Source organism: Neophocaena asiaeorientalis, unplaced genomic scaffold (genome assembly GCF_003031525.2).
Source record: "Neophocaena asiaeorientalis asiaeorientalis breed wild unplaced genomic scaffold, Neophocaena_asiaeorientalis_V1.1 scaffold438, whole genome shotgun sequence".
Taxonomy (NCBI): domain Eukaryota; kingdom Metazoa; phylum Chordata; class Mammalia; order Artiodactyla; family Phocoenidae; genus Neophocaena; species Neophocaena asiaeorientalis.
Window position 1 is genome coordinate 2,419,142 of NW_020173491.1, and position 26,180 is coordinate 2,445,321.

The window sequence follows — 26,180 nt, forward strand, 5'->3', positions numbered from 1 at the left end:
AGCACAGCGCCCCGCCCCGGCTCTGTTCTTAGCCAATGGGGCCGTGGCACCCGCAATATTTCGTCCAATCAGCCAGAGCCCCCCGCCCCCCATATCTCCAGTTCTCCTCCCCTCCCCTTCGCTTTCCCTTTGGCTCGACCGAGCTTGACGGAGCGGAAAGTCCCTTCAGTCCGCTCCGGGCCGGCAGCCATTGGAGGAAGGTCTGTCACAGGACGGCCCAATCAGAGCATGCTTAGGAACGCAGCTAGGGCTGCGATTGGCTAGCGTCGGGATTGCCTCCGCCTACCCCTCTCCCTCCCTCTGTCCCTGGGCGGTTCGGAGGCGGGGCAGGTGGGGGCGGGCCCAGGTAGCAGGTTCGGCTGCACTGGGGCTAGCGCGTTGGAGGTAAATACTAGGGCGGCGGGTGTGGGGCGCCGGGGCCGACCCGGTAGGCGGGCTAGCGAGACTGGGGAAGGGGCGATGCCCTGCCGCCCGAGGTGAGTGAATGAGCTGGCGGCCGAGCGGGCGAGCGACTGGCGGCCCGGTCCCTCGGGCGCCCCTACCCGGCCTCTGGGCGTCTCAAGCTACCGCGGCGGCCGTCGGGCCTCGGCGCCGGCCCGTTACTTGCCCCGGCCCTTAGCCGGCCGGGACCGCGGGGTGCTGATCCCGCTGACGTCAGCCTGGACTTATCCACTCCCCGGGGCTTCCCCACCGACACCTCAGCCCCCCCGGCCTTCCTGAGAGGGCTCCCGAGTCGTGGGAGCGTGGTCACCACCGCCAGGACCCCGGTTCAGAAGAGAGGACTTGGGGGTGGGAGCAGCGCAGGAAACCGTCTGCCCCTTGGGCCCCCCATTTACAGATGGGGAAACTGAGGCACGGGCCGCTGGCTGGCTCCCGACAGCCCGGGTTGGCATCGAGAGCCCCGGGCTGTAATACTGTCACATCGGTGCCTTGGGTTTTGGAGTGTTTGTGACTCCTGTCCAGGAAGAGCAGTCGGGGTTCTGGCCTCGTTAATGGCGTGTTGTGTTTTTCTTTCAGTTTCTCCCTTTCCAGGGTGAGGATGGTTTTACACAACAACCCGGAGTTCTTTAGTTGAAAGGTGCGCTCTGTTGAAGCAAGGTATTTATTCTTTTCTTTCTTTATTGTCATATTAACGATCTCTGGGGAAATCGTGAAGTCTTGACGGAAGATGGTGTTCCTGAGTTTGTTTTTCAGCCGGCTCAACTGCCCAGTTATTCATTTACTTGGCATCTTTTCTGTTCCACCCTATGGCATTTGCATGTTTTAGGATGGTTGTCACCTTCCAGCCACCAAGCTTTTCAGTCCCCATCATGTCTGACCCCTTCCTCTCCTCAGGTTCCCTGGAAAGTTGTATGCTTAGCTTAGCTTAGCTAAGGAGCATTCCCTGCTTGGCTTTTGATTTCGGGCTAATAGGGATCTTAGTAAGACTGTTCCTTTTGCAGTCATTGGCTCCAGGAGAAAAATCAGGCCTTGAGAGAGGGTGTTCATTCAAGCGTTGGTTTTCTGCGCACCCCCTCACGCCCCAAGTAGATTGAATGGTCTAAGAATTTAGCTTGCTAATTCCCTACTGAGTAGTGGGTGGATTTGAACTAGCACAATATTAGGTGAAAATGATTTGCCGGAAATTCTTGTTGAAGTTCATGTACTGTGAATGTTGATAACGCCTAGAACATTCTCTAAGGTTCTGCTACAAAATTTTACAGTACTCTTTCGAAGAAGCCTTCCTTTGGAGGGTAACTTTAGTGAAGAGCTGATAAGACCAGGGCACTTGTTATATAAAACAACAGACATGCAGCAGGAATGATTTCTTGTGATCTGGCATGCCTAAACTGTGATTTTGTTCAAGGAAGTCTTTAACACAGAAGAAAGGAGTAAATTATCCTATTCATCAAACTTTTAGTATTTTGCTCCTGATTTTCACACTGTGATCTTAAATTTGTCAAGGTATTTTCATTGGTTGCGCAGAATTTCTAGGCATCAGACATGGTGTGAGAATCTAGGAACCCAGTTTCAAATGAACCTCAAAACAACTTTTCGTAATTGTGAAATATTCCTTATTTGTTTCCTCTTCTGTGTGTAACAATGAAGTGATATAAAGACTGACCGTTCCTTCATTGAGCTAGAGAATTAGAATTAGCATTTATTTAGGGAATTAGGTAAAAACCTAATTACTCTCAACTCCTGAGTCTTTTCTCTTTTTCTTCTTTTAACCTAAAAGAAGCTTTTAATCACTTAAACGATTAGGATGAGGAAATGGAAGTTTGGCTTTCACTGTTATCACCTGAGTTAACCAAGTCATTCATTCATTTCTTATGTACTGATTGTCTAACATACTGTCAGGCTCTTGTTTGGGCAGTGGAAATATAAAGATGAAGGACTTAGAGAGTTTACAGTTTGGAAGTGCAGTGGCCAGGTTTAACTCCAGTGAGACAGGAGTGTTTCAGGTTCTTCGGAGGACGTGAATATGCGGATGTGGGAGCCAGACTTTCTTCAAAACCTCATAAAACCCACTTGTTTAGGTACTGAATAAGTGTGTACTTGGGTCACAAATTAATCTATGAGGAAAACGGACTCTTTTCTGGTCTGGTCTCTTTTCTGGAATCTCTGCTGTTTGGGAATATACAACCTTGTTCTTTTAATGGGAAATATTCTTTCTTAAAATGGTAATTATTCTAGCCATCTAGAAGCATTTGGAAAAAGTCCTGTGTATCTTCTTTTTTTTTGGGTATGCACACTGACCTCCCTACCTGTTTGTCATTTATAATTATGGGCAATTTTTTAGTGTTGTAATGTTTATTCTGATATACATAGACCCCTGTGGTTTTTAGAACAAGTCACGATATCTCAGGAGATGCAAAATCTTACTGAATTGCATCTGTCTTTGTTTTCTTTGGTGAAGTTCTTTGAACAATAACCTGATAACTTGAGAATCAAAACGACATTGTTTCTTCTAGATAAGTTAACCATTGTCACTTTCATGTAGCTAGTGCTGTTCATCTGTACTATTATTATCTTTTAGAACTAATTTGGACCTTTAATATTTTCATATGAAACTTATTTCTCAGTCATCTTCTTTTCATTGCATTTGATAGGAAACTGATATTTGTGCCTTCCCACCCTCACTTGGTTTAATGACTTTATTGTAATACAATTAAATTCTCCTTTACTCAGAATCCAGACCATCAACAAGCTTAGATAACCAGATATATTTTCAAATCTATCTGACCCTGAATCTCATCTGAAGTGTTGTCAAAAGAAAGTCCTGTTCAGTATGGTTTTAGCGTTAAAAATATTATTGTATTCCAACTCTTTGATAATCTTCATTCAGTACTTATAGTATTTATCAGGATATTCATAATTACTCAGTTTTTCGGCCTGAAATAAGTATGATGGTATTTTAGATGAATCGTTTGTGATACATTTACACTCAAAGTGAAGTACGGTATATTGTTAGAGGCAATTGTTAAACAATTAGACCTGGAAGGTAATAAAAGAACACAAATGATGGCAGCCATCAACCTTAAATCTTCTGTATTTTTCAGTGTCTAACACTGTGCTGAGTCCATAAAAATACGAAACTAACAAAGCTTGATTGATAAAGAACTCACTGACAATGTGATTTAAATCCTTCCCATGTGGTCTTGAGTCAGTTTTTACTGCTTGGGGCTCTTTAAGACTTAATTTTAGTGTTGTGCATATCCCAGTGAAAGGAGAATGTGGGCATCGTATTCATTTCTACAGGGAAGAAAGTCTGTATTAGCATATTCTGCTGTAATGCCAGTAAGTTGAGATATTAATGTTCATTAAATTTGTCTTATATACCTCTAATAGAGCCATAAAGTTCCCTGTTCAACTTTCTCTATCAGTTGCAATGAGGGGAATCAAGTTTTAATATGATAATTCCAAACCTATTCTTTCTTCATGTATTCTTTTTCAAAGAGGAAAAACCACATCCTTTTTACTTTTTGGATAACGCTTTTTAAATATTTTATAACTTTTGCTTCGGCTGTTCTAGTTGTCTAACATGACCCATGCTGTTAATGAGTTAAGCTCACTCTGACTTGTGCTAATGCAAGTCAGAAAAAAGTTACTACTAGTTGTGTAGTTAACTTTAAAATACAGTTCTTATTAACTATTATTAAATTGCCCTCAACCTTTTTATAAACCAAAGTAGTTATATTTTACTGTGGACTGTCTCTTAAATGATTTGCAAAAAACCAATCTTGTAATCAAATTCATCTAAAATAGGGTGTCCTAATGCCTTCCATACAGTGATTTAGTTTTGTCTTGGTAATATTCCATTAGCACTGGTGGTTTTTATTTTAAATCATGACATGGATTGTTAAGCTAGAGCATCAATAGAGCAGAAGTTGTTGGCATATACTAATTATTAAGATTCAAGGAATTTCTTAATTTTAATATTTGAAGATATAATTTGTAGGAACTTAAAAGATTTCTTTTCAAAATAGAATTGCCATACTTTAAAAACAATTTTTGGCCAAAAATATTTAAATATATTCTAAAGAGAACAAAACAACTTCACTTTTTTAGGAGTTGCTTTTTGACCGTCTCATCCTTCCGGGAGCAACCGAAATAATGTCTATGCAATAAAGCCTATGCACTTTACTCCTAAAAGACCCGTTCAGAATTTATGCATTCCTCTTTTTGTTATTGTTTTGTTTGTTTTTTTTAAAACACACAACCATATTTCATCACCTGGCTTCCCAGAACTCATTAGAAGCAATAAGTTGGAAAGCAGCAAGGCTGTAAAATAAGTCAAATGCATGTTGCAGGAAACCACAGAAAATGGCTGATGGCAGGGGAAAACCATAGACTGTAAATCTACAGAAGGCAGACGAAGAACTCAGAAAGCGTGAAGTAAAGCCTCATTACAAAGTAACGAACACACTTGCATATTGAGGGTCACACCTAATAATTTATATTCATGTTGATAATTCAGTGATCAAGATAAAAATGAGGCTATTTCCTTGTTGAAAAGTGCTGACATTTAAAAAGAATTTTAGTCAGCAATAACAAATACTTCATTTGAGGACTTTTAAGGAATAGAGCCAAATTATGGTTTGGGTCGCCTTCCTAAGGGGTCTTGTTTATATGGGGTTTCCACAGGTGTCTTATATAAGTAGCAAACATAAATTGATCCTATTCCTGCTGAAGAGACAGTGCCCTCAAGTGGAATTAAGACAAACACATTATAAAAAAAAGAAAAGAAAAAAAAAGAGAGAGAACCACTTTATGCTGCTTGCCCTCACTAAATATTGTGCATATATTTCGATAATGTTGGCTTGAGGAGGTGCCAAGCCCTTTACCCTGTCTTGGGTGATCTTCATGTCTCATTCTGGCTTGCAGAGGGACAGACTTTGAAAACTTTACCGTTATAGAGAACCTCACTATCTACCAGTGCGTTCTAAAAGAAATGTTATTCCGTGTGTAGATTTGCCAGATTACACATTTAATCATTAAGCTAAATGGTTAAACTTAAAATTTGGCTCTTAAGTTTTAGGAGTATTTATCTTTTAATTCCAAGAATAAAGTAGATAAATATGATAGTGCTATCATCTGCTGCTATTACCCAGAATAATGGAAATGGCTATGGCTACCTCAGAGAAGGATGGAATAAATACTGTATTCAGAAACCGAATAGCCACATGCATGTGACAGAGAATACCTAAGAACTATTGTTTTCAGTAAGATAATTAATTAACATAATGAATTAAAGTCTTTACTTGAATTGATGAAATTGTGTAGTTTTAAACCCGTGATTCCAGTAGGGTTGAGAAGGCTATTTTAATTGCAAAAGATTAGTATTCTTGTAAACATTTTTAATGAAAAATTGAAACTGGAAAAGAAATAATCTTTCATGTATTCCTTTCTAGTATACATAGTTAAACTTGTGGTATAAAAACATTTTATATTTGATGCTGTACTGCAGTTATATTTCTTCCTTATGTAGTCCAAGTTTTGATGGCTATAAAATTGATTTTTAAGATATATTTAATAGTAAGCAGATTTATAATATCTGATATTTATGATTGAGAGAAATTAAATGATAGCTATGATTAATACTATTAACATTTGCCTAAGGACAAAATGTTCAAGATTAAGGAAATGAAACTGAGTTAGAAAAAATGTTCCATTATTAAACTGTGGTACACAGATAAATGAATTGTGGTTGAAGTTTCAGAATGTGATTTTATGGTATTTTTATTGGTAAAAATGTTCAATATAATAATTGTGATGGGTAACTTTTTACTTAAACTACCTGTACAGATATATGTATAAATAGCCTTTTTGATTTGTGTGTGTTGCCCAAATATAGCAGCTTATCCATTTAAGTTAGGCAGGATCTATTAAAACTTCTACTTCTGAAAGTTTGAAAATGTCAGAATATGTATATAAGGTTATCTTTTACTAGAATTTGAATTCATAAATTTCAGTGCCTTGGAAACAAACATTATCGTATTGTCTTTGGAGATAATTTACAATTGAATCTCCTTAATTAAATATGTGAGATTACAGTAGAAACAAGTAATATAGTATATCTTTTAACCTTTTAAGATATTTTTGGAAGTATGTCATTAGTGTGTGTTTTTACTAGTCCAATGAAGAATTTAAAAAGTCTTTGACCATAATTTTAGCTCACAGTAGAGTGAAATGTAAAGTTTCTTTTTGCTTGTCCTCCAGGCGTTTTGATTTGCTGTCTTTTTACAGCATGGACACCAGATTGCTAAAACCATGCTTTGGGACTGCCAGTGAATTTATCTTTTGCAGTTTTACTACACACTTAGTAGTTCCCTTTTTTTTGAGTTAATGTTTTGGAGTTAATATCACAATGAGTTCGGGCTTATGGAGCCAAGAAAAAGTTACTTCACCCTACTGGGAAGAGCGGATTTTTTATTTGCTTCTTCAAGAATGCAGTGTTACAGACAAACAAACACAAAAACTCCTTAAAGTACCAAAGGGGAGTATAGGACAGTATATCCAAGACCGTTCTGTGGGGCATTCAAGGCTTCCTTCTACAAAAGGCAAGAAAAATCAGATTGGATTAAAAATTTTAGAGCAACCACATGCAGTTCTGTTTGTTGATGAAAAGGATGTTGTAGAAATAAATGAAAAATTCACAGAGTTACTTTTGGCAATTACCAATTGTGAAGAGAGGTTCAGCCTGTTTAAAAACAGAAACAGACTAAGTAAAGGCCTCCAAATAGATGTGGGCTGCCCTGTGAAAGTCCAGCTGAGATCTGGGGAAGAAAAATTTCCTGGAGTTGTACGCTTCAGAGGACCTTTATTAGCAGAGAGGACAGTATCGGGAATATTCTTTGGAGTAGAATTACTGGTAAGTTTGATAAGCCATTTTAGTGGGCTGTGTGTATGTGTGTCTGTGTCTGTGTGTGCACACGTGTTTTTTCCCCTTTTAAATACAAAATAAGTTTTCCCAGAAATCTTCTGTAATTTTTAATATTCATAATCCTTAGGATTTACTTTCTAATGGTAAATTGAGATGATGCAAAGATGCTGCATTGAAAACTTTTAAAAACTACCTACTATAGTAGGAAATGCAAGTAGATGATGTAATTATTGAAGACTTTCATATCTTAGAAATTTTAACATTGAATGTTAAAAATGAACTCTATCGATTGTAAGCGAATTCTTTACTTAAAATTGTTACTTATCCTGTGATATTATCATCTGTAGGTTTCTCACTTTTTCTTAAGGTGTACTATTAAGTAGTGAATTTTGGTCATATAAGTTGCAGCAGTTTCGACTTGCTTATAGTTGTCCCTGATAATGTACGTGAAAATCATCTTGGAATTTGTTTCTACTGAAAAGAGAACCAAGAACTCTGTGATAATGTTTCCAAAATTAATATTAATTCTCAAGAACTTAAATGTCAGTTATATTTTGACATTCTTGCAAGTAGAATTTCATGCCTTGTTTGCTTTTTGTTTTTGTTTTTGTTTTTGCGGTACGTGGGCCTCTCACTGCCATGGCCTCTCCCGCCGCGGAGCACAGGCTCCGGACGCGCAGGCTCAGCGGCCATGGCTCACAGGCCCAGCCGCTCCGCGGCATGCGGGATCCTCCCGGACCGGGGCACGAGTCTGTGTCCCCTGCATCAGCAGGCGGACTCTCAACCACTGCGCCACCAGGGAAGCCCTTGTTTGCTTTTTGATTTAATTTTTTAAAGCGCAATTGTAAAACAATTGGAGATTTGAATCCTAACTATGCCATTTGCTAGCTGGGTTACCAGGTTATTTAAGCAAGCCACTTCTCTAAATCTGCTTCCTCTTCTGTAAAATAGTAATATTATACACAACTTGCAGTGTTTTTGTGATATATTGATTCAGGATTTAGCACAGTGGCTGGCGTACAGTAAGTGCTCAATAAATGGAGCTAACATTACTGTCATATTAAAGTTTTCTTTTTATGACAAAATTTTTGTTAAAATCACAATGTAGAATCTAGCCCAAGCTCTCTCACAGTAATGATTTGAAATGATCAAGTAATTTTATTTCAGCATCAGATACAGTTTCTTCCTTATTTTTTAAGCACCCTAAATTCAATATCAACTTCTAATATATTTCTTATATGTGTCATTTAGAATTTGTTCAGTGATTTCTCTGAAGTCCCCAGAGTGGATCTTTTTCCTTAGGGATCATCTTTCTCTATCAGTCAATCGTTTTTTTTTTCTCTCATTTAAAAACTAGGAAGAAGGTCGTGGCCAAGGTTTCACTGATGGGATATATCAAGGGAAACAGCTTTTTCAGTGTGATGAAGATTGTGGAGTATTTGTTGCATTGGACAAGCTAGAACTCATAGAAGATGATGACACTGGATTGGAAAGTGATTATGCAGGTCCAGTGGACACAATGCAAGTTGAGCTTCCCCCTCTGGAAATAAACTCCAGAGTTTCTTTGAAGCTTGGAGAAACTATAGAATCTGGAACAGTTATATTCTGTGATGTTTTGCCAGGCAAAGAAAGCTTAGGATATTTTGTAGGTGTGGACATGGTAAGAAACTTTTGAATTATGTTATCTTTATGAATATATCTATTAGCTTTATGACCAATTTAGGTACAAATTAAACACTTTGAATATCTAAAATGGACTAATTTGTAGCAATTTAAAGAACACTTTATAATTTGTCTTTGGTAGAGGAACATTGATAGGGGACAGGAGTCTAGCTGTAGATTTACACTTACTCATTTTTCCAGTTTGAATAAACTGGAATAATGTTTTCAGTCTTTAAATTTGCTCTATAGTAGCTGACCAATAAGCAGAAAAAAACCCCACTGAAATATATTGCATGATGTCTTATTTTTCTTTAGTTTGAAAAGGGTTTTTATCTGTAATCTTTCTCTTTTTGTAATATTTTGCTGAATTTAATTGGCTGATCTGATTTTAATGAGTAGTGTGTAAAAGTCATTCCTGGAAAATATCAATACCTGAATCGAGGAAAGGCACATTGCTTTAGAGGAAAAGACAATTAGAGTGTCTCCTTAGGATATAATTCACTCAAAAGAGGTTTTTTTTTTTTACTGTGATAAAATATATGTGACATAAAATTTGCCAATTTAACCACCTTAAAGTGACACTGAGTACATTCACATTTTTGTGCACCCATCACCCCTATTCATCTCCAGCCCAAAATGAAACTCTGTACCTATTAAACGATAACTCCCTATTACTCACTCCTTTCAGCCAGTATTCTACTGGTAACCAGAATTCTTTCTGTCTCTGTGAATTTGCTTATTCTAGGTGCTTCATTAAGTGGAATCATACAATATTTGTCCTTTTGTTTGTGTCACTTATTTTTAATGTTACCTTACAATCATATTTGTTAATTATGGTTACATCCCAATATGGCAAATTGGACGATACCTGTGAGATTAAGAGAAGGAGAAAAAGTCTTGAGAACATTTTTCTCACAGATTGAAAATACGGACAGGAATTTGTTAGGTATAATGAAGGAAATTCGTACGGAATTATTAAATACTAGAAAGAGTTGGGAGAGGATGTGAGTAATAGACTTGTACTCATGGTGTTTTTCGTGATTATTTTTATCAATTCAGGTACACTTTTTAGTAGGATATGAATGTTCTAACGTAAGTTTCTCTTACGCTGTGCTTGTAAATTCTGGGAAATTCTATTTGATATCCATTAGTTAGACAAACGTTACTATGTTGTTTAGACAAACACTTACTGAACATTTACCATGTGAGAAGTTAGAGCCAGTGTAAAACATGTGGGTCCCTCGGGATAGCTAGAAATAAAGCACATCTTTAAACCATTATTCTTTAAATATTCAGAACTTGTTTAGAGAAGAGGTTGTGGGCTGAGTGGAGGGAAGGTTGGAGAAAGAGGGCCACTGGTCATTGGGGTTAGTTTCCTCTTGCTTTAGGTCATTTGGGCCTTAAACTTGGCAAAAGCCATTTAGGCCTGTCGCTCCTTAGATGGCAGTCTAGGGAGCATCTTGTTTACTTGGGGCAGGCTGCCTAGTGATTGCACCGCCAGCTTCTCCCCCTAACCTCTGTCTGTCTTACAGTTGGCTTGTGCAAGCATTCATTCCAAACCCCTCTAGTGCACTCCTTGAAAGGAAAGTTCTGGCAAATGCAATAGTGTTCATCTCCTATTTCTGATGACATTTCGCATGCTGTCCATATTGGTGCTCAGGGCAGCTGTCTGACTGGGCCATCTCTTAATCTAGCTCCATGAACAGCACTTGTACAGTGCTGTTCGTGGAGTACATTTTTATAATTAATATAAAAATCTCCATTTTGGAGGGAATTCTTGCATACCCATAAAATGACAAAAGAACAGTTAAAAAAAATAGACTTTCTGTCTACAGAAAGGCACACAGGAATTCAAATCGAATATTTAAGTGCTCAGGGAATGTGAAGTGACTAGAGCAAGCTAGGGTTAATTAGGGGCAGATTTCTGGCTGAAACAGTTTATGATTAATACATCTACCTATGTAGATGGATTGTTATTATATAGATAAGTATTGTCCAGTGAAATATGACAAATGCTTTTGATCCCTTGCTCATCCATGGGTTTACTATGGCTTGATTGTTCTTGGATCTCATTTGTTGGAGGATCTTTTTATGGAAAATACAGACTTTCATATTTATGTTTTGTTGAGGAGGGTTTTAAAGTTTATTCTATTATTTAATTTCTAGGATAATCCTATTGGCAACTGGGATGGAAGATTTGATGGAGTACAGCTTTGTAGTTTTGCAAGTGTTGAAAGTACAATTCTCTTGCATATCAATGATATCATCCCAGGTATGTTTTCTTTGTGTTTTAAATATTATGAAGGCAGAGCTTCTAAGACATATTTAGTTATGAGGATGTAAATATACGCTTCAAGATGCATTTTTGGAACTTGACTTTTATATTATGGAATTGTTATTACATAGAATATCCTTCCTTACCCCCAAATAAAAACAATATTTAAAGATTTGCATTTCTAAAAGTATGTGAGTGTGGGGTAGCATTTATCCATTATTGTTCACTTTTTCATTACGTTTCCCTTCTAAGTGGGTGAAAAAAAAACCCTTCCTGATAATTGCAAGGGTCAGAAAATGTAATAAACTGCTACCTGTTTGAGTGAGAGCCTGGTTTAAACTAGAAGCCTTTAAGCAGAAGTTGGTCATTTAATATAATCTAATATACTGTGGAGAGGCTTCTTGCTGGATGCCCTACGATGTCCCTTCCAGTTTTGAGAATGGCGTAATTGATCAGGCTTCATGACTCTGTAGTCAGAAACAGATCACTCAACTTTTACATCTTAAAAATAATCTTAAGCAACCTATTATTTTACCCTAAACAAGTAGCACCTAATGGCTGCTGTCAACTAATTGATAAATTCCTAGTGATAGCAGCATCAACATCACCTTCTCCCTGCTCCTAGTAGAATTCCAATTATCAGCTAGTCTGTTGGTAGTCATGGAACTAACAGAGGCAATCAGAGGTGGTGATTCTTATTGAGCATTGAAAGTCTGCATTCAGTAGCCACAAATTATGAATCTTTTAATTAGATTGGACATTAATTCTTAATTAGTTTCTATATTCTTGACAAACTTATAAGGTAGGTCTTAATTATCCCCATTTTGCTGATAAAGAACTGAGGATTAGATAGAGGTAAGATGGACTAGGATCAAGTAACATCCTAGTTGATTCTGGTAGAGCCAAAATTCAAATCCAGACTTGTCTGATTATAAAGCTCTGACCTTTTCAGTACCTCCTCACCCCAAATCCTGTGTGTGTACTTAGGATATGAAGCCCTGCATAGAAGAACATGATTCTCAGCCTCACATGTGTACTTGGGAATATAGTTTCCATGGAGATGTATTTTGTCTTTAATTCTTTAAAAGCTGAATTTTACTATAGCAAAGATCACAAATGAACAAAATGTTTTTTTTGCTTCCAGTGTTATTTCATTATTGTTGATTTTGACACATAGCACTTTTGAGATCCCCAAAACTCAAAAGGTAATTTCAGGTCCTCAGTTTCTTTTTTTGTAAAAATGAAGGGGCTAATACTAGGTGATCCTTGAGATTCCTTCTAGCCTGCCCTCTTTGTCCTTCCTGTTTCCCTGTTGGCTTGGCAAGTAAAAAATGCTTGTTTTGCTGAGTTAGGAAATGCTTTCTATGTTAGCTTTTAGCCTTACAGCAAGAGTACATTAATTTAGTTGGAGGTATGGGATTCAAATGATAGCCTTACGTTGATTTTGCTTTGTAAACTCTGACATACTTGGTTTTCCTTGACTTCTTTAAAATCAGTTTTTAATTTCTTACACATTGGATTCTTGGCTGTTTCTTTGCTTCCCTTTGGAAACAAATGGTTTACATTCAGTGGAAAGTATACACGTGCTTTATATTTTACCTTGTAATATTTAATTTACCTTTTCATGACTGCTTATGGAAAAACACAGTTTGTGATCTTATAAATCAAAATACTTTTTAATGTTACAATAAATGCTTATTGTTTAAAAAGCAGTTTTGTAAAAGGTTGTTCCTTCATCAAATATTATTAAAGACTTACTTAGGCTTCTTTTAGGTGTTGAGGATATAGTAGGAAGCAAAACAGGTAAAAGGTCTTCCCACATGGAGGTTTTATGCTAGTGAGTGAAGACAGACAATAAATAAGACATATGGTCAATTAGATGGTGATTGCATGGAGAATGACAAGGCAAGGTGGAAGGGGAGTGCTGGGTTGTGAGGGGTGGGATTTTTCTACTTTATCTAGGGTAGTCCTAGTGAGTCTCTCTAATGTGACATTTGAGCTCTTGACATGAAGGAGATTTGAGGGCTTGGCCAGCTTGAGGAATAGCAAGGGGTTCATTGTGGCTTGAATGAGGGAGAGTGATAGGAGAGGTAGTGGAGCTGGACCAGGCAGGGCCAAGTGGGCTGGTGTATGGATTCTTGGCTTTACTCTGAGGGAGATGGGGAGCTCAGGTGGGTTTTGAGCGAAGGACAACTTAACCCTAACTTACATTTTTAAATGATCGCTTTGGCTGCGTGTTAGAAGGCAGAAACGGAAATCAGGAGGAGGACTGTTGCAATTATCCATATGAGAGATAGAGGATGGTGGCTTGGATTGAGGTGGTATATTGGGGTGGTATATAATATATTGTTTAGCCTGTTTTTAAGCTTAGTATAAACAGAGTCACAGTGATTGTATTCTTTAATGCTTGCATCATTTACTTAAAGTGTATTTTGAGAGTCTTTCCTGTAGATGATGGTATTAATAGTCTGTTCACCCAGACTACTGCTTCATAGTATATTTCATTGTGTGAATACTTCGTGATTTAATAACCCATTCTAATGTGAATGGATGTTTGGGTTTTGCGTATTTCCGTATCCTCTTCACCACCTGGTACTGATTAATATTTTTGCCAATCTGATGCCTTTGGGAAATGGTATCTCAAGGTGGTTTTAATTTGTAGTTTCCTGATTACAAGTAGGGTTGAATAACTTTTCATATGTTTATGGAACATTTGTGTCTTCTGTTAAACACCTGTTTGTGTCTTTGCTCAGTTTTCTGTTGATTTGTTTGTCTATTTATTGATTTATGAGTTCTCTATTTTAAACTTTTAATAAAATATTTTTTCAACATTTTATTATGAAATTTCAAACATATGGAAAAGTTGAAAGAATTTTATACTGAACATCCCTATTCCTATGACCTAGAGTCTACACTTAATATTTTTGTACTTGCTTTATCATCTATTTATCCATCCCTCTATCCATGCACTGATCCACCATTTTTTTAATGCATTTCAAAATAAGTTACAGACATCAGTACACTTCCTCCTAAATACTTCAGCGTGCATATAATTAGCTAGAGATAAGTATTTAGGGTTTTTTTTCCTTTTGAGATAAAAGACATACATGTAATGAAATATACATTGTATCATTTGAGTTTTGACCAGTACAAATACCCTTGAGTTTAGTAACTATCAAGTTACTAAAATAATTTTTAATAAGAAATGCATTCACATAGCTCAAGTCAAAATAATGAAACAGTATAGGAGGGTATCTTGTTTCCATTTCTATCCCCTCTGCTCCAGTTGCCCCCTCACTCCTCTCCTTGCCTCCCATTAGTAACTATTTTTTTTAAGTTTCTTGTATATCTTTCCAGAGTTTCTTTACACAATATAAATACATAGTCTTTCTTCCCTTTTTAGGCATGAAGCTTAGTATTTACGCTGTTCTGAACGTGCTTTATTCTCTTCACTCTATATCTTGGAGCTCTTTGTATATCTGAATAGAGAGGTTCTTCTCATTATTTACAGTGTTTATTTTTCCATTGCGTTGTGGTTCCATAATTTATTGATTCATATTGATGGATATTTGGATTGTTTCTAATTTTTTACTATTACAAACAATGCTGCATAGCCTTGTACATATATATTTTCCACATGTGCTTAACTTATCTATAGGATAAATTCCCAGAAGTGGGATTGTTTGGTGAAAAGCTGCATACATTTGTATCGTTCTAGATACTGCTAAACTGCTTTCAGTAGTGGATATAACAATTTATTTCCTACCAGCAGAGTGTGAAGGTGATTTTTTTTTATTTCATTTTTTATTTTTTTATTGAAGTATAGTTGATTTACAGTGTTGTGTTTCTGGTGTACAGCAAGGTGATTCAGTTTTACATATGTATATATATATATATACACACACGTGTGTGTGTGTTTGTGTGTGTGTACACACACTCAAATTCTTTTCCATTATGGTTTATTACAGGATACTGAATATAGTTCCCTGTGCTATACAGTAGGACCTTGTTGTTTATCTATTTTATATAGTAGTTTGTTTCTGCTAATCCCAAACTCCTAATTTACCCCTTCCCCACCCCCTTTCCCCTTTGGTAACCATAAGTTTGTTTTCTATATCTTGTGAGTCTGTTTCTGTTTTGCAAATAAATTCATTTGTATAATATTTTAGATTCTACAAATAAGTGATATCATATGATATTTGTCTTTGTCTGAGACCTAGAGATTATCATACTAAGTGGCTTACTTCACTTAGTATGATAATCTCTAGGTCCATCTGTGTTGCTGCAAATGGCATTATTTCATTCTTTTTTATGGCTGAATAATATTCCATTGTATACATATACTGCATCTTCTTTATCCTTTCACCTGTCGATGGACATTTGGGTTGCTTCCATGTCTTGGCTATTGTAAATAGTGCTGCTGTGAATATTGGAATGCATGTATCTTTTTGAATTAGAGTTTTCTTCAGATACATGCTTATGAGTGGGATTGCTGGATCATATGGTAGCACTATTTTTAGTTTTTTTTAAAAATATTTATTTATTTATTTGGTTGCACCAGGTCTTAGTTGTGGGAGGCAGCACGTGGGCTCCTTAGTTGTGGCATGCAAACTCTTAGTTGCGGCATGCATGTGGGATCTAGTTCCCTGACCAGGGATCGAACCCGGGCCCCCTGCATTGGGAGCGTGGAGACTTATCCACTGCAGTGCCAGGGAAGTCCCTCTATTTTTAGTTTTTTAAGGAACCTCCACACTGTTTTCCGTAGTGGCTGCGACAGTTTACATTCTCACCAACAGCATAGGAGGGTTTCATAAGGGGGATTTTTTTGTAGCCTTGTCATAGATTTTTTTTCCAATCTGATAGGTGAAGGCTATATTTCAGTATAGTTTTAATTTGCATGTCTGTGATGAATGTGGTTGAGCATCCTTTTGTATGATTAAGAGAAATTTGTATTTCTCTTTCTGTGGACTGTTTATACATATTTATTGTCTATTTTAAAAAGTTGGATTATCGTTTTATTTTCTTACCAATTTCTTCTTTATGTGTTAGGGTTGTAAACTCTTTTGTGATATGAGATGCGAATGTTCCTGTTTCATTTGTCCCTAACCCTCATTTGTCATTAGTGTTTTTAATTGTTTGCTTATCTGATTGTCCTCATTTTTAAACATTGTGATAAAATTTATGTAATAAGATTTACCATTTTAACCATTTTTAAGTGTACAGTCAATGGCATTAAGTATATTTACAATGATGTGCAACCATCACTGCCGTTTCCAGACCTTTTTCATAATCTCAAACAGAAACTCTATACCTATTTAGAAATAGCTCCTCATTTCTCTTTTCCCTCAGCTTTCTCTACTTTCTGTCTTTATGTTTGCCTATTCTAGATACCTCATGTAAGTGGAAGCCATACAATATTTGTCCTTTGTATATAGCTTATTTCACTAGTTTAATGTCTTTTGACTTTGCTTTAGGTGATCTTTGTCATGGCAGGATTTAAAATTTTTACATAGCTGAATTTATCAAATTTGTTAGAGGCTTCTGGATTTTGTCATTTCAAGGTTATAAAGGAATTTCTCCATGTTTTCTTCTAGTACTCTTGTGGTTTTATTTTTTAACATTTATTTCTTTGATCCATTTTTATTTTATATGGTGTATGATGTGAAATATGGATCTAATTTAGTTTCCACCCCCCTGCCCAGATAGTTACCCACTTGTCCCAACACCATTTATTAAAAAGTCCATCTTTTTCTTCCTCCTTTGAGATGCCACTTTCATCATACTGAACTCCCACATATACTTCAGTTATTTCTGGACTTTCTATTCTGTCTGTTCATGCTTCAGCACCACATTGTTTTTAATGATTCTTTATAATATGTTTTAATAAGAGCCCTAGTCCTGTCTCATTGCTCTTCTGAGTTTTCCTGTTATTCTGTATTGTCTTCTAAAAGTTTAATAGTTTTGCTTTTCACATTTAAGTGTATAATACACCTAGATTTTATTTTGTGTAGGATATGAGGTACATATACCCAATTTTCTCTACCATGCTTGCTGGGTATAAATCAAGTTTTAACATATGTATATATGGATCTCTTTCTGTGCTCTACTCTTTTTCTACATTAAGACCTCTAGGCCTTTATCATCATAGCTTTAGCAGAAGTCTTACAGCTGTAAGAGTACATTTCCCTTCTTGTTCTCTTTTTTTTTTAATAACTAAAAAGGTTTATTAAAATTAATAACCAAGTGTTTTAATTGACATCAGAAGAGCAAAACAATAAACCCTGAGCTTGTTCTTTTTCTTAATGAGTGTCTTGGCTGTGATTGGCCTTTGATTCTTCACTGTAAATTTAACAGTCAGCTTCTCAAATACTATGAGAGTTCTGTTGGGATTTTGATTGGAATTACAGTTAAGCTGTGGAAGAATTTGAGGAAAATTGACATTTCTATTATATTGAAACTTCTAATACATGAACAATGTATAGCCTTTCATTTGTTTAATGTCTTTTTAGTAAAATTTTATAATTTTCTCCATTTCTTGCATGTATTCTGATACATTATAAAGTAAAACATATTTTCTAATAGTTTTTTGGTGATAAGTAGAAATATAGTCTACTTATAAAAACAGTTGTATTGAGATCTAATTCACATACCATATAATTCACTAGTTTAAGCCATACAATTCAGTGTCTTGTAGTGTATTTACAGATATGTATAGTTATCACAACAGTCAATTGGAGAACATTTTCATCAACTCAAAAAGGAACCCTGTACCTTTTAGCTATAACTCCATTATCCCTTCATCCTCCTCAGTCCTAGGCAACCATCAGTCTACTTTCTGTCTCTGTATGTTTGCCTATTGTAGACATTTCATATGAATAGAATAATATAATCTGTGCTCTTTTGTGACTGACTTCTTTCACTTAGCATAATGTTTTCAAGGTTCATCCATGTTATAGCATATATCAGTACTTCATTCTTTTTTATGCCTGAATAATACTCCATTGTCGTAATATATCACATTTTGTTTATCCATTCATCTGTTGATGACACTTGGGTTCCCTCCATCTTTTGGCTATAATGTATAATGCTGCTACAAACATTCGTGTACAGGTTTTTGTGTGGATGTATGCTTTCATTTCTCCTGGGTATATATCTAGGAATCGAATTGCTGGGTCATATGGTAGCTCATGTTTAATCATTTATGGAACTGCCAGACTGTTTTCCAAAGTGGCTGCACCATTTCGCATTTTACAGCAATGTATGAGAATTCTGATTTCTTCATTTCTTTGTTGTTATTTGACTTTCTGATTCTAGCCATCCTAGTGGGTGTGAAGTAGTATCTCAGTTGACTTTTGCATGCTGAGTTTTGTTATAAACAATCTTATTAAAATCTTTTATTCACAGTTTATCTGTAGATTACTTTTTTAGTAGCAAGTCATTATCATCTGCAAATATTGTTTTACCTCTTCCTTCTAATCCTTATATCTTTCATTTTTAAAATATGGTTTTGTTATCCTAGTGTCCCTGTAAATATAATATTGGATAGACGTGGTGATAGGAGGCATCTTGGCCTTGCTCCTGATCTTAAAGTGAATGCTTTCAGCATTGCACTATGAAGTATGATGTTCATCATAGGATTTTATTGTTGTTGCTGTCATTTATCAGGTTATAGAAGTTACCCACTCTTCCCCATTTTCAAAGAGTTTTATCATGAGTGGGTATCGAATTTTTTTTTTTTTTGGCTGTGTTGGGTCGGGTCTTTGTTGCTGCACGCAGGCTTTCTCTAGAAGTTGCAGCGAGCGGGGCTACTATTCGTTGCGGTGCATGGGCTTCTCATTGCGGTGGCTTCTCTTGTTGCAGAGCACAGTCTCTAGATGCATGGGCTCAGGAGTTGTGGCTCACGGGCTCTAGAGCGCAGGCTCAGTAGCTCTGGTGCGTGGGTTTAGCTGGTCCGCGGCATGTGGGATCTTCCCAGACCAGGGCTTGAACCCATATCCCCTGCGTTGGCAGGCGGATTCTTAACCACTGCGCCACCAGGGAAGTCCCTAAATTTTATCAAACTTTTTTCTTTATATATTGAGATAGTCCTATGTTTCTTTTCTTTTAATCTGCTAATTTTCTAATATTAAATTAGCCTTACATTCCTGATATAAGTCCACTTTTATCATGAGTCATGCATTGCTTGGTCCAGTTTGCTAATTTTTGCATGTTTCAAAATTAAAGAACAAATTTGCATTGCATGTTTAAAAATTTTTTTACATAGTGCCCTGGAATGGGCTTGCCTCAGGAAGGGCCTGTTCCTTGGAAAGTGTTGGAGTAAAATTTAAAAAAAAAAAAAATTAAAAATGCATGTGTTTAAATTAAAAAAACATTTTTGTTTGGTAAAGTACATATGGCATAAACTTACCATCTTAACCATTTTTACATGTACAGTTCAGTGGTATTAAACACATTCATAATTTTGTATAACAGTCATCACCATCTGCCTCCTTAATGCTTTTCATCTTGTAAAACTCTGTATCCATTAAGTAGTAAGCGCCCATCTCTCCCCTACCCTCAGCCTCTGGCAACTGCTGTTCTATTTCCTGTCTCTATGATTTGGATTACTCTAAGTACTTCATTTAAGTGGAATCGTACACCGTTTCTTTTTTAATGATTAGCCACTCCACCCCGCCACTCCATGGTAACCACCACTCTACTCTCTGTTTTTCTGAGTTTGTCCTTTTCAGATTCCACATATAAATGAGATCATACAGTATTTGCCTTTTTCTTCAAAAAGTTAAAAATAGAATTACCCTACAATCCAACAAGCCCACTTCTGGATGTATATCCAAAGGAAATGAAAACAGGATCTCAAAAAGATGTCTGCACTCCCATGTGCATTGCAACATTATTTACAGTAGCCAAGGTATGGAAACAACCAAAATGTCCATCAGCGGATAAATGGATAAAGAAGATGCTGTGGAATATTATTTGGCCATGAGAAAGAAGGAAATCCTGCCATGTATGACAATGTGGTTGGACTATGCGGGCATTATGCTAAGTGAAATCAGGCAGACAGAGAAAAACAATCTTGCCAGAGGATTCTCACTTTCATTTATTCAAAAAACCATCTTTTGGATTTCTTAATCCTTTCTAGATATATTGATTTTCTGTCTCAGTAATTTTAAAAATTATTTTTTCTTTGACTTTTTGTGGATTTATTCTATTTTTTTCTAAACTGTTTAGTTTGAATGCTTATTAGCTTGTTAATTTTTAGTCTTTTTTTCTAGTGTAAAGCATCTAAGGCTATAGATTCTCTCTGTGTACCCAACTACCTACATTCCATAAAATTTGATATATAGTTATCTTGTTACCATTAAATTTGAAGTGTTTTGTAATTTCCTTCATGAGTTTTTTAATGTAATTCATCAACTATTTTAAAATGTACTTTAACAATTTTCAGGTGTCTGTTTTTATCGTTATTAATTTTCAATTTGATTGATATGGTGAGAGAATATGATACTAATCCTTGACATTTGTTGAGGCTGGCTTTATGGCCTAGTACGTGATCAATTTTCAGAAATGTTCTGTGTGTACTTGAAGAGAATGTGTTTTCTTCAATTGTAGTTGCATGTAGTTCATGCATATTTTATATGTCCCTTAGGTCAAGCTAATTTATTATGCTATTCAAATTTTATGTACCATTACTGAGTTTTTAATTGTGAGGTCTAACAGTTACTGAACAACGGATATTAAAACATCCTCATATGATGATGGATTTGTTAATTTCTTCTTAATCTATAAGTGTTTCCTTTAATTTTGAAATTGTTATTTGCTACATACAAGTTTAGAATTTTTATGTACCTAGAATTTAGAATTGTTGTATCTTCTAAGTGATTTCTCATTATGTGGTGACTGCCTCCATCTCCAGTAATTTTTTCTTGCCTTAAATTCTGTTTTGTATGATATAGATAGGTTTTCTTTTGGTTAGTATTTTCCAGGTATGTCTCTTTTTCATCATTTATGTTTTAGTTATGTCTCTTATAATCACATATAGTTGGTTTCTTAATATAGTTTGACAATTTTTATATTTTAACTGAAGATTTTAATCTATTAATAGTTATCATTGCTGACAGTTGGATTTATTTCTACCATCTTGTGTGTTTTCTATTTGTCCTACTTTATCTGCCCTATCCCCAGTGTGTTTTTTTGGATTGAGATGTTTCCCCCCGCCCCACCTTCTTTACTCCATTTTCCCACTCTATCCCACTTGTTTTCTTTTAGACAGCATGTCATTTTTTAAAAAAATCCATTCTGATGATCTCTGTCTTTTTGTTGTTGTGTTTAATCTATTAACACTTAAAGTAATTTTTGTTTTTTATGTTTTCTATTTGTCCCTCTGTTTTTCATTCTTCTTATAGTCATTTTCTACCTTTTTGGTAGATTATTTGAAAACTTTTAAGAATTATATGTTAATTAATCTATTGGTTTTTAAGCTATATTTCATTGTAATATTGCTTTTGGTGGTTTCTCCAGGGATTATAGTATATATCCTTAATGTTAATAATAAATAAAATGTTAATAATTTCGGGTTAATATTGTGCCAATTATATACGTCAGTATAAGGTGTAGAAACCTTGTAACCATGTAAATCTAGTTACCTCTTCCTCATTATTTATGCTATTAATTGTCATGTACATTACATCTATGTACTTTAAAAATGCACAAGAAAATGTTATATTTTTTTGTTGAAATAATCATTTATATTTTAAAGAATTAAAAGATCTGTGCATCTGTTTATCATTTTGCTTCATCCTGAAGAACTTCTTGTGGTGTTTGTTGAAGTGAAGTCTTCTAGAAATGAATTTCTCTTAATTTTCTTGGTCTGAGAATGTCTTTATCTTGCCTTCATATTTGAAGGATATTTTGGGTATATATAGAACTCTGCTATAAAGTTGGTTTTCTGTGATTTTCTGGTCTTCATAGTTTCTGATGAAAAGTCATCAGTAGCCTGAATCATTGTGACCCTGTATGTAATGTAATATGTTGTTTTTCTCTGTGTGCTTGGAAGACTTTATATTTGGCTTACAGCATTTAACTATGATGTGCCTAGAATGATTTTCTTCATCTTTATCCTGGTTGGCATTTGCTAAACTTCTTGGATTTGTAAATTTATATTTTTAACAAAGTAGGAAACATCTAGTCATTTTTCCTTCAAATGTTTTTTCTGTTCCTTTCAGTGTTCTCTCTTTCTGTACCTTCAATTTGATATATGTCAAAATTTTTGGTATTGTCCCTTATCCTTAAGGTTCTGTTAATTTTTTTCAAATTTTAGTCCCTCTGTTCTTTAGATAATTCTATTGTTGTACCTTCAATTTTATTCACTTCCCCCTCTTTTATCCGCATTGTGCTTTTAACACATCCAATACATTATGTTTTGAGATATTGTATTTTTAAGTTTTTAAAAGTATTTTAAGACTTTCCATCCAGTTCCTTTTTTTGTTTCTCTAGTTTTTATTTCTCTGATGAGATATTCCTATCTTCTCCTTCCCTGTAAGCATATTTTTCTTTACTTCATTAAGCACAGTTATAATAGCCTCTTTACAATTCTTATCTGCCAGTTACAACATCAGAATCATCCATGCATTGGTATCCATTGCAGTTTTTTCTTTTTAGACGGTCACAGTTTACTGTTTGTTTTTTTTTTTTGGTATGTTAAGCAATTTTTTAAGTTTTTTGTTTTGTTTTACTTTTACTTTTTTTTTTTTTTTTTTTTTTTTCCCGAAAAAAAACTTTTTTTTTTTTTTTTTACGTTACACGGGCCTCTCACTGTTGTGGCCTCTCCCGTTGTGGAGCACTGGCTCCAGATGCGCAGGCTCAGCGGCCATGGCTCACGGGCCTAACCGCTCTGCGGCATGTGGGATCTTCCCGGACCGGGGCACGAACCCGTGTCCCCTGCATCGGCAGGCAGACTCTCAACCACTGCGCCACCAGGGAAGCCCTTACTTTTACTTTTAGCATTAGTACAAAACCTTCATAAGAAGGTCATTTTAGTTGTAAGCCAGTAGTAGTTCTCCACCTGTGGTGATTTTGCCCACAGAAGACATTTTGCAATGTCTGGAGACATTTTTGATCAACGCATCTGGGGTAGGAGTACTGCTTGAATCTAGGGGATAGAGACAGAGATGCTGCTAGACATCCTACAATGCAGCAGGCAGCCCTCCACAAAAAAAGATCTGGTCTGAAATGTTAGCCTTGCTGAGGTTGAGAAGCCCTGTCCTAATAAGCAAATTCTGTGAGTTATGCTAATTGTATAATGTTAACTTGCTGGATAGCTAAGGGGAATCCCTTGTAAAATCAATTTTCTTTCATTATTTATTCTTACAGGAATAATCAACTCTATGCTAATAGTGTCTCACCAGAACCACATGGATAAATGTAATTTAACTTGTCTTACCAAATCAAATAAATATCTCTGTGGGTATTTCTTTTTCTTTCTTTCTTACCTTTTTTTTTGTTTGTTTTAAATGTCCAAAGGGTACTTTTGAAAGCTCAAAACCTTATTAGTATAACCATCCTTTTTACGTACCTTAATTGAATTTCTTTGAATTTTCCATTTTACAACTAAATATAATTCATTATATCAAGTAAGTTGGGAGGCTGGGGAAATCATTAGTTCAGTATTATAATTTAAGAAAGAAAAAGATACCTGAAATATGAGGTTGGCTTATGTATAATTAATTGTGTTTTTCTCAGTTTGCCATAGAATAAAGATTTGAAATGCCCCCACCCCCCTTTTTTCCAACTCCAGAGCTGTATTTCTTTCTGTATACTTTTTCCATATCTCGATTTGGTTTGAAATGTAAATGATCTTGGGTTCTACATAGCACTTAAGAAGAAAAGAAAAGAAAAAGCTACCATTTCTATTTTTCATGTGATGGAATTATATATAACCTCACAAAGAATTCATCTTTAGTAGTATTTATCTTCAAAAACATTTACAATTACATTTTATTTAAGTAGTGATGTAAGATTAAAATAATCAAAATTAGTTACATGAATCTCTTAGGAATCACTTGTCAGGCAAACTTTGATCTTATAGATCAGTGGCAATCATTGTCATTGTTACTGGCTCTCAGAGCAGTGTGACAGGCAAGGCAAAGAATGCTTTTTTTTTTCTTTTAAACCTTGATTTTCATAAACCATGAATAGAAGATAATTAGGAATGATACCAGCTTTTATTACATAATACACCAATTATACTTTTTTGCCAACAAAATAAAGCCTGCAAATAGACTTTAAAAAGCAAAGTTGTCTAAACAAAAATTAATTTCATTTATTTAAATAGGTCTTCATCTATATTTCATGTCATCATTAACACCCATTTCTTGAGAAAGAAGAAAATAGTCATAATCTCATTTAGTTTCTTAGTTTTTTTTCTTGCCCTATTACCTTCACTCGTAGGACAAAATTATTTACAGCATTAAAAATTTTTTTGCAAGTGGTTGAACAGTTGATGAGATTAGGAAAGAATTCATCCTATTCAGTTGCTTGTTACAGTAGGCTTCTGAAGAATACCATTGACTAAAAATGCAGGAGTCTTCAACCTGTTAAGAGTTTTTCATTTCTTCATTACTGTTTTTTTTTAATTTTTTAATTAATTTGTTTGTTTTTGGCTGCGTTGGGTCTTCGTTGCTGTGCACGGCCTTTCTCTAGTTGTGGCGAGCCGGGGCTGCTGTTCATTGTGGTGCCTGGACTTCTCATTGCGGTGTCTTCTCTTGTGGTGGAGTATGGACTCCAGGCATGCGGGCTTCAGTAGTTGCAGCACACGGGCCCTAGAGAGTGCGGGCTTCAGTAGTCGTGGCGTGTGGGCTCAGTAGTTGTGGTGCGCAGGCTCTAGGGTGCTCCAGCTTTCAGTAGTTGTGGCGCATGGGCTCTAGGGTGCAGGCTCAGTAGTTGTGGCACACTGGCATAGTTGCTTCGCGGCATGTGGGATCTTCCTGGACCAGAGATGGAACCTGTGTCCCCTGCATTGGCGAGCAGATTCTCAACCACTGTGCCATCAGGGAAGTCCCGTTTGTTACTGTTTTAAATGTTAAAAACCTCAAACATATCTAATTTGACATTATATTCAGGTTCTTAAACCTGTTGTGATAAAGCATATCAATTGGTGCCTCCCCTAAATTTCTGCTTTTTTTAGTCCAGTCTGTGTTGTCTTTTTTAGTTTTGGGGGTTAGGAATGTAATACTAATTTTGTTTTTCAGATTATGTAGTACATTCATGTTCGCACAGAATTTTCAAAGGGTGTATGAGACCTTTTCCTCCTAGCATTGCCCCCCAACTACCTAATTATCTTCTGCATCCTTCTTGATTAATTCGTTTCTTTGTTGTTCAGTGTTTGCATATTTTATACACTTTTTTGTACCTTCTTTTTATAATCTTAACAATTTTAGTGAGTTTTAACTGACATACAGTAAACTGCACATATTGTAAGTATATAGTTTGTTATGTTTTAACGAATGTGTAGACCAGTGAGACCTTTACCGCAGTCAAGATAGTGAGCATGTCCATCACCCCGAGGTATGCCCCTTGTGTTTGCTTCCTTCCATCTGCGTGTCCCATCCTCCAAAATCTAGGCAACCATTGATCTTTTTTCTGTCAGTATACATTTGTTCACATTTTCCTAGAATTTTATATAAATGGAGTAACTCAGGATGTATTCTTTTTTTTTTTGGTCTGATTTATTTCATTCAACGTAATTATTTGTTGACTCATCCACGTGTCCCTTTTGTTGCTGAGAAGTATTCCATTCTGTAGTGAGAAATAATATATATATATTATATATGAATAATACATATTATATATGTATAATATATATATGCATTATATATATTA

General features: G+C 35.8%; 1 protein-coding gene across 4 annotated transcripts in view; it reads left to right on the top strand.

Annotated features, from left to right (window-relative positions):
• Positions 1–335: 335 nt before the first annotated feature.
• Positions 336–26,180, top strand: part of CYLD (CYLD lysine 63 deubiquitinase) — a 62,187-nt gene continuing 36,342 nt past the window's right edge. The window contains exons 1-5 of one of the 4 annotated variants that reach the window (XM_024747334.1): positions 336–384; positions 1,018–1,098; positions 6,703–7,354; positions 8,724–9,026; positions 11,195–11,300. In XM_024747334.1, coding sequence (XP_024603102.1) covers positions 6,851–7,354; positions 8,724–9,026; positions 11,195–11,300 — 913 coding nt within the window. In that variant the 5' untranslated portion in view covers positions 336–384; positions 1,018–1,098; positions 6,703–6,850. Of the gene's footprint in view, positions 477–1,017; positions 1,099–6,702; positions 7,355–8,723; positions 9,027–11,194; positions 11,301–26,180 lie in introns of all 4 variants that reach the window. The other 3 variants (XM_024747333.1, XM_024747336.1, XM_024747335.1) reach the window with 3 other exon arrangements.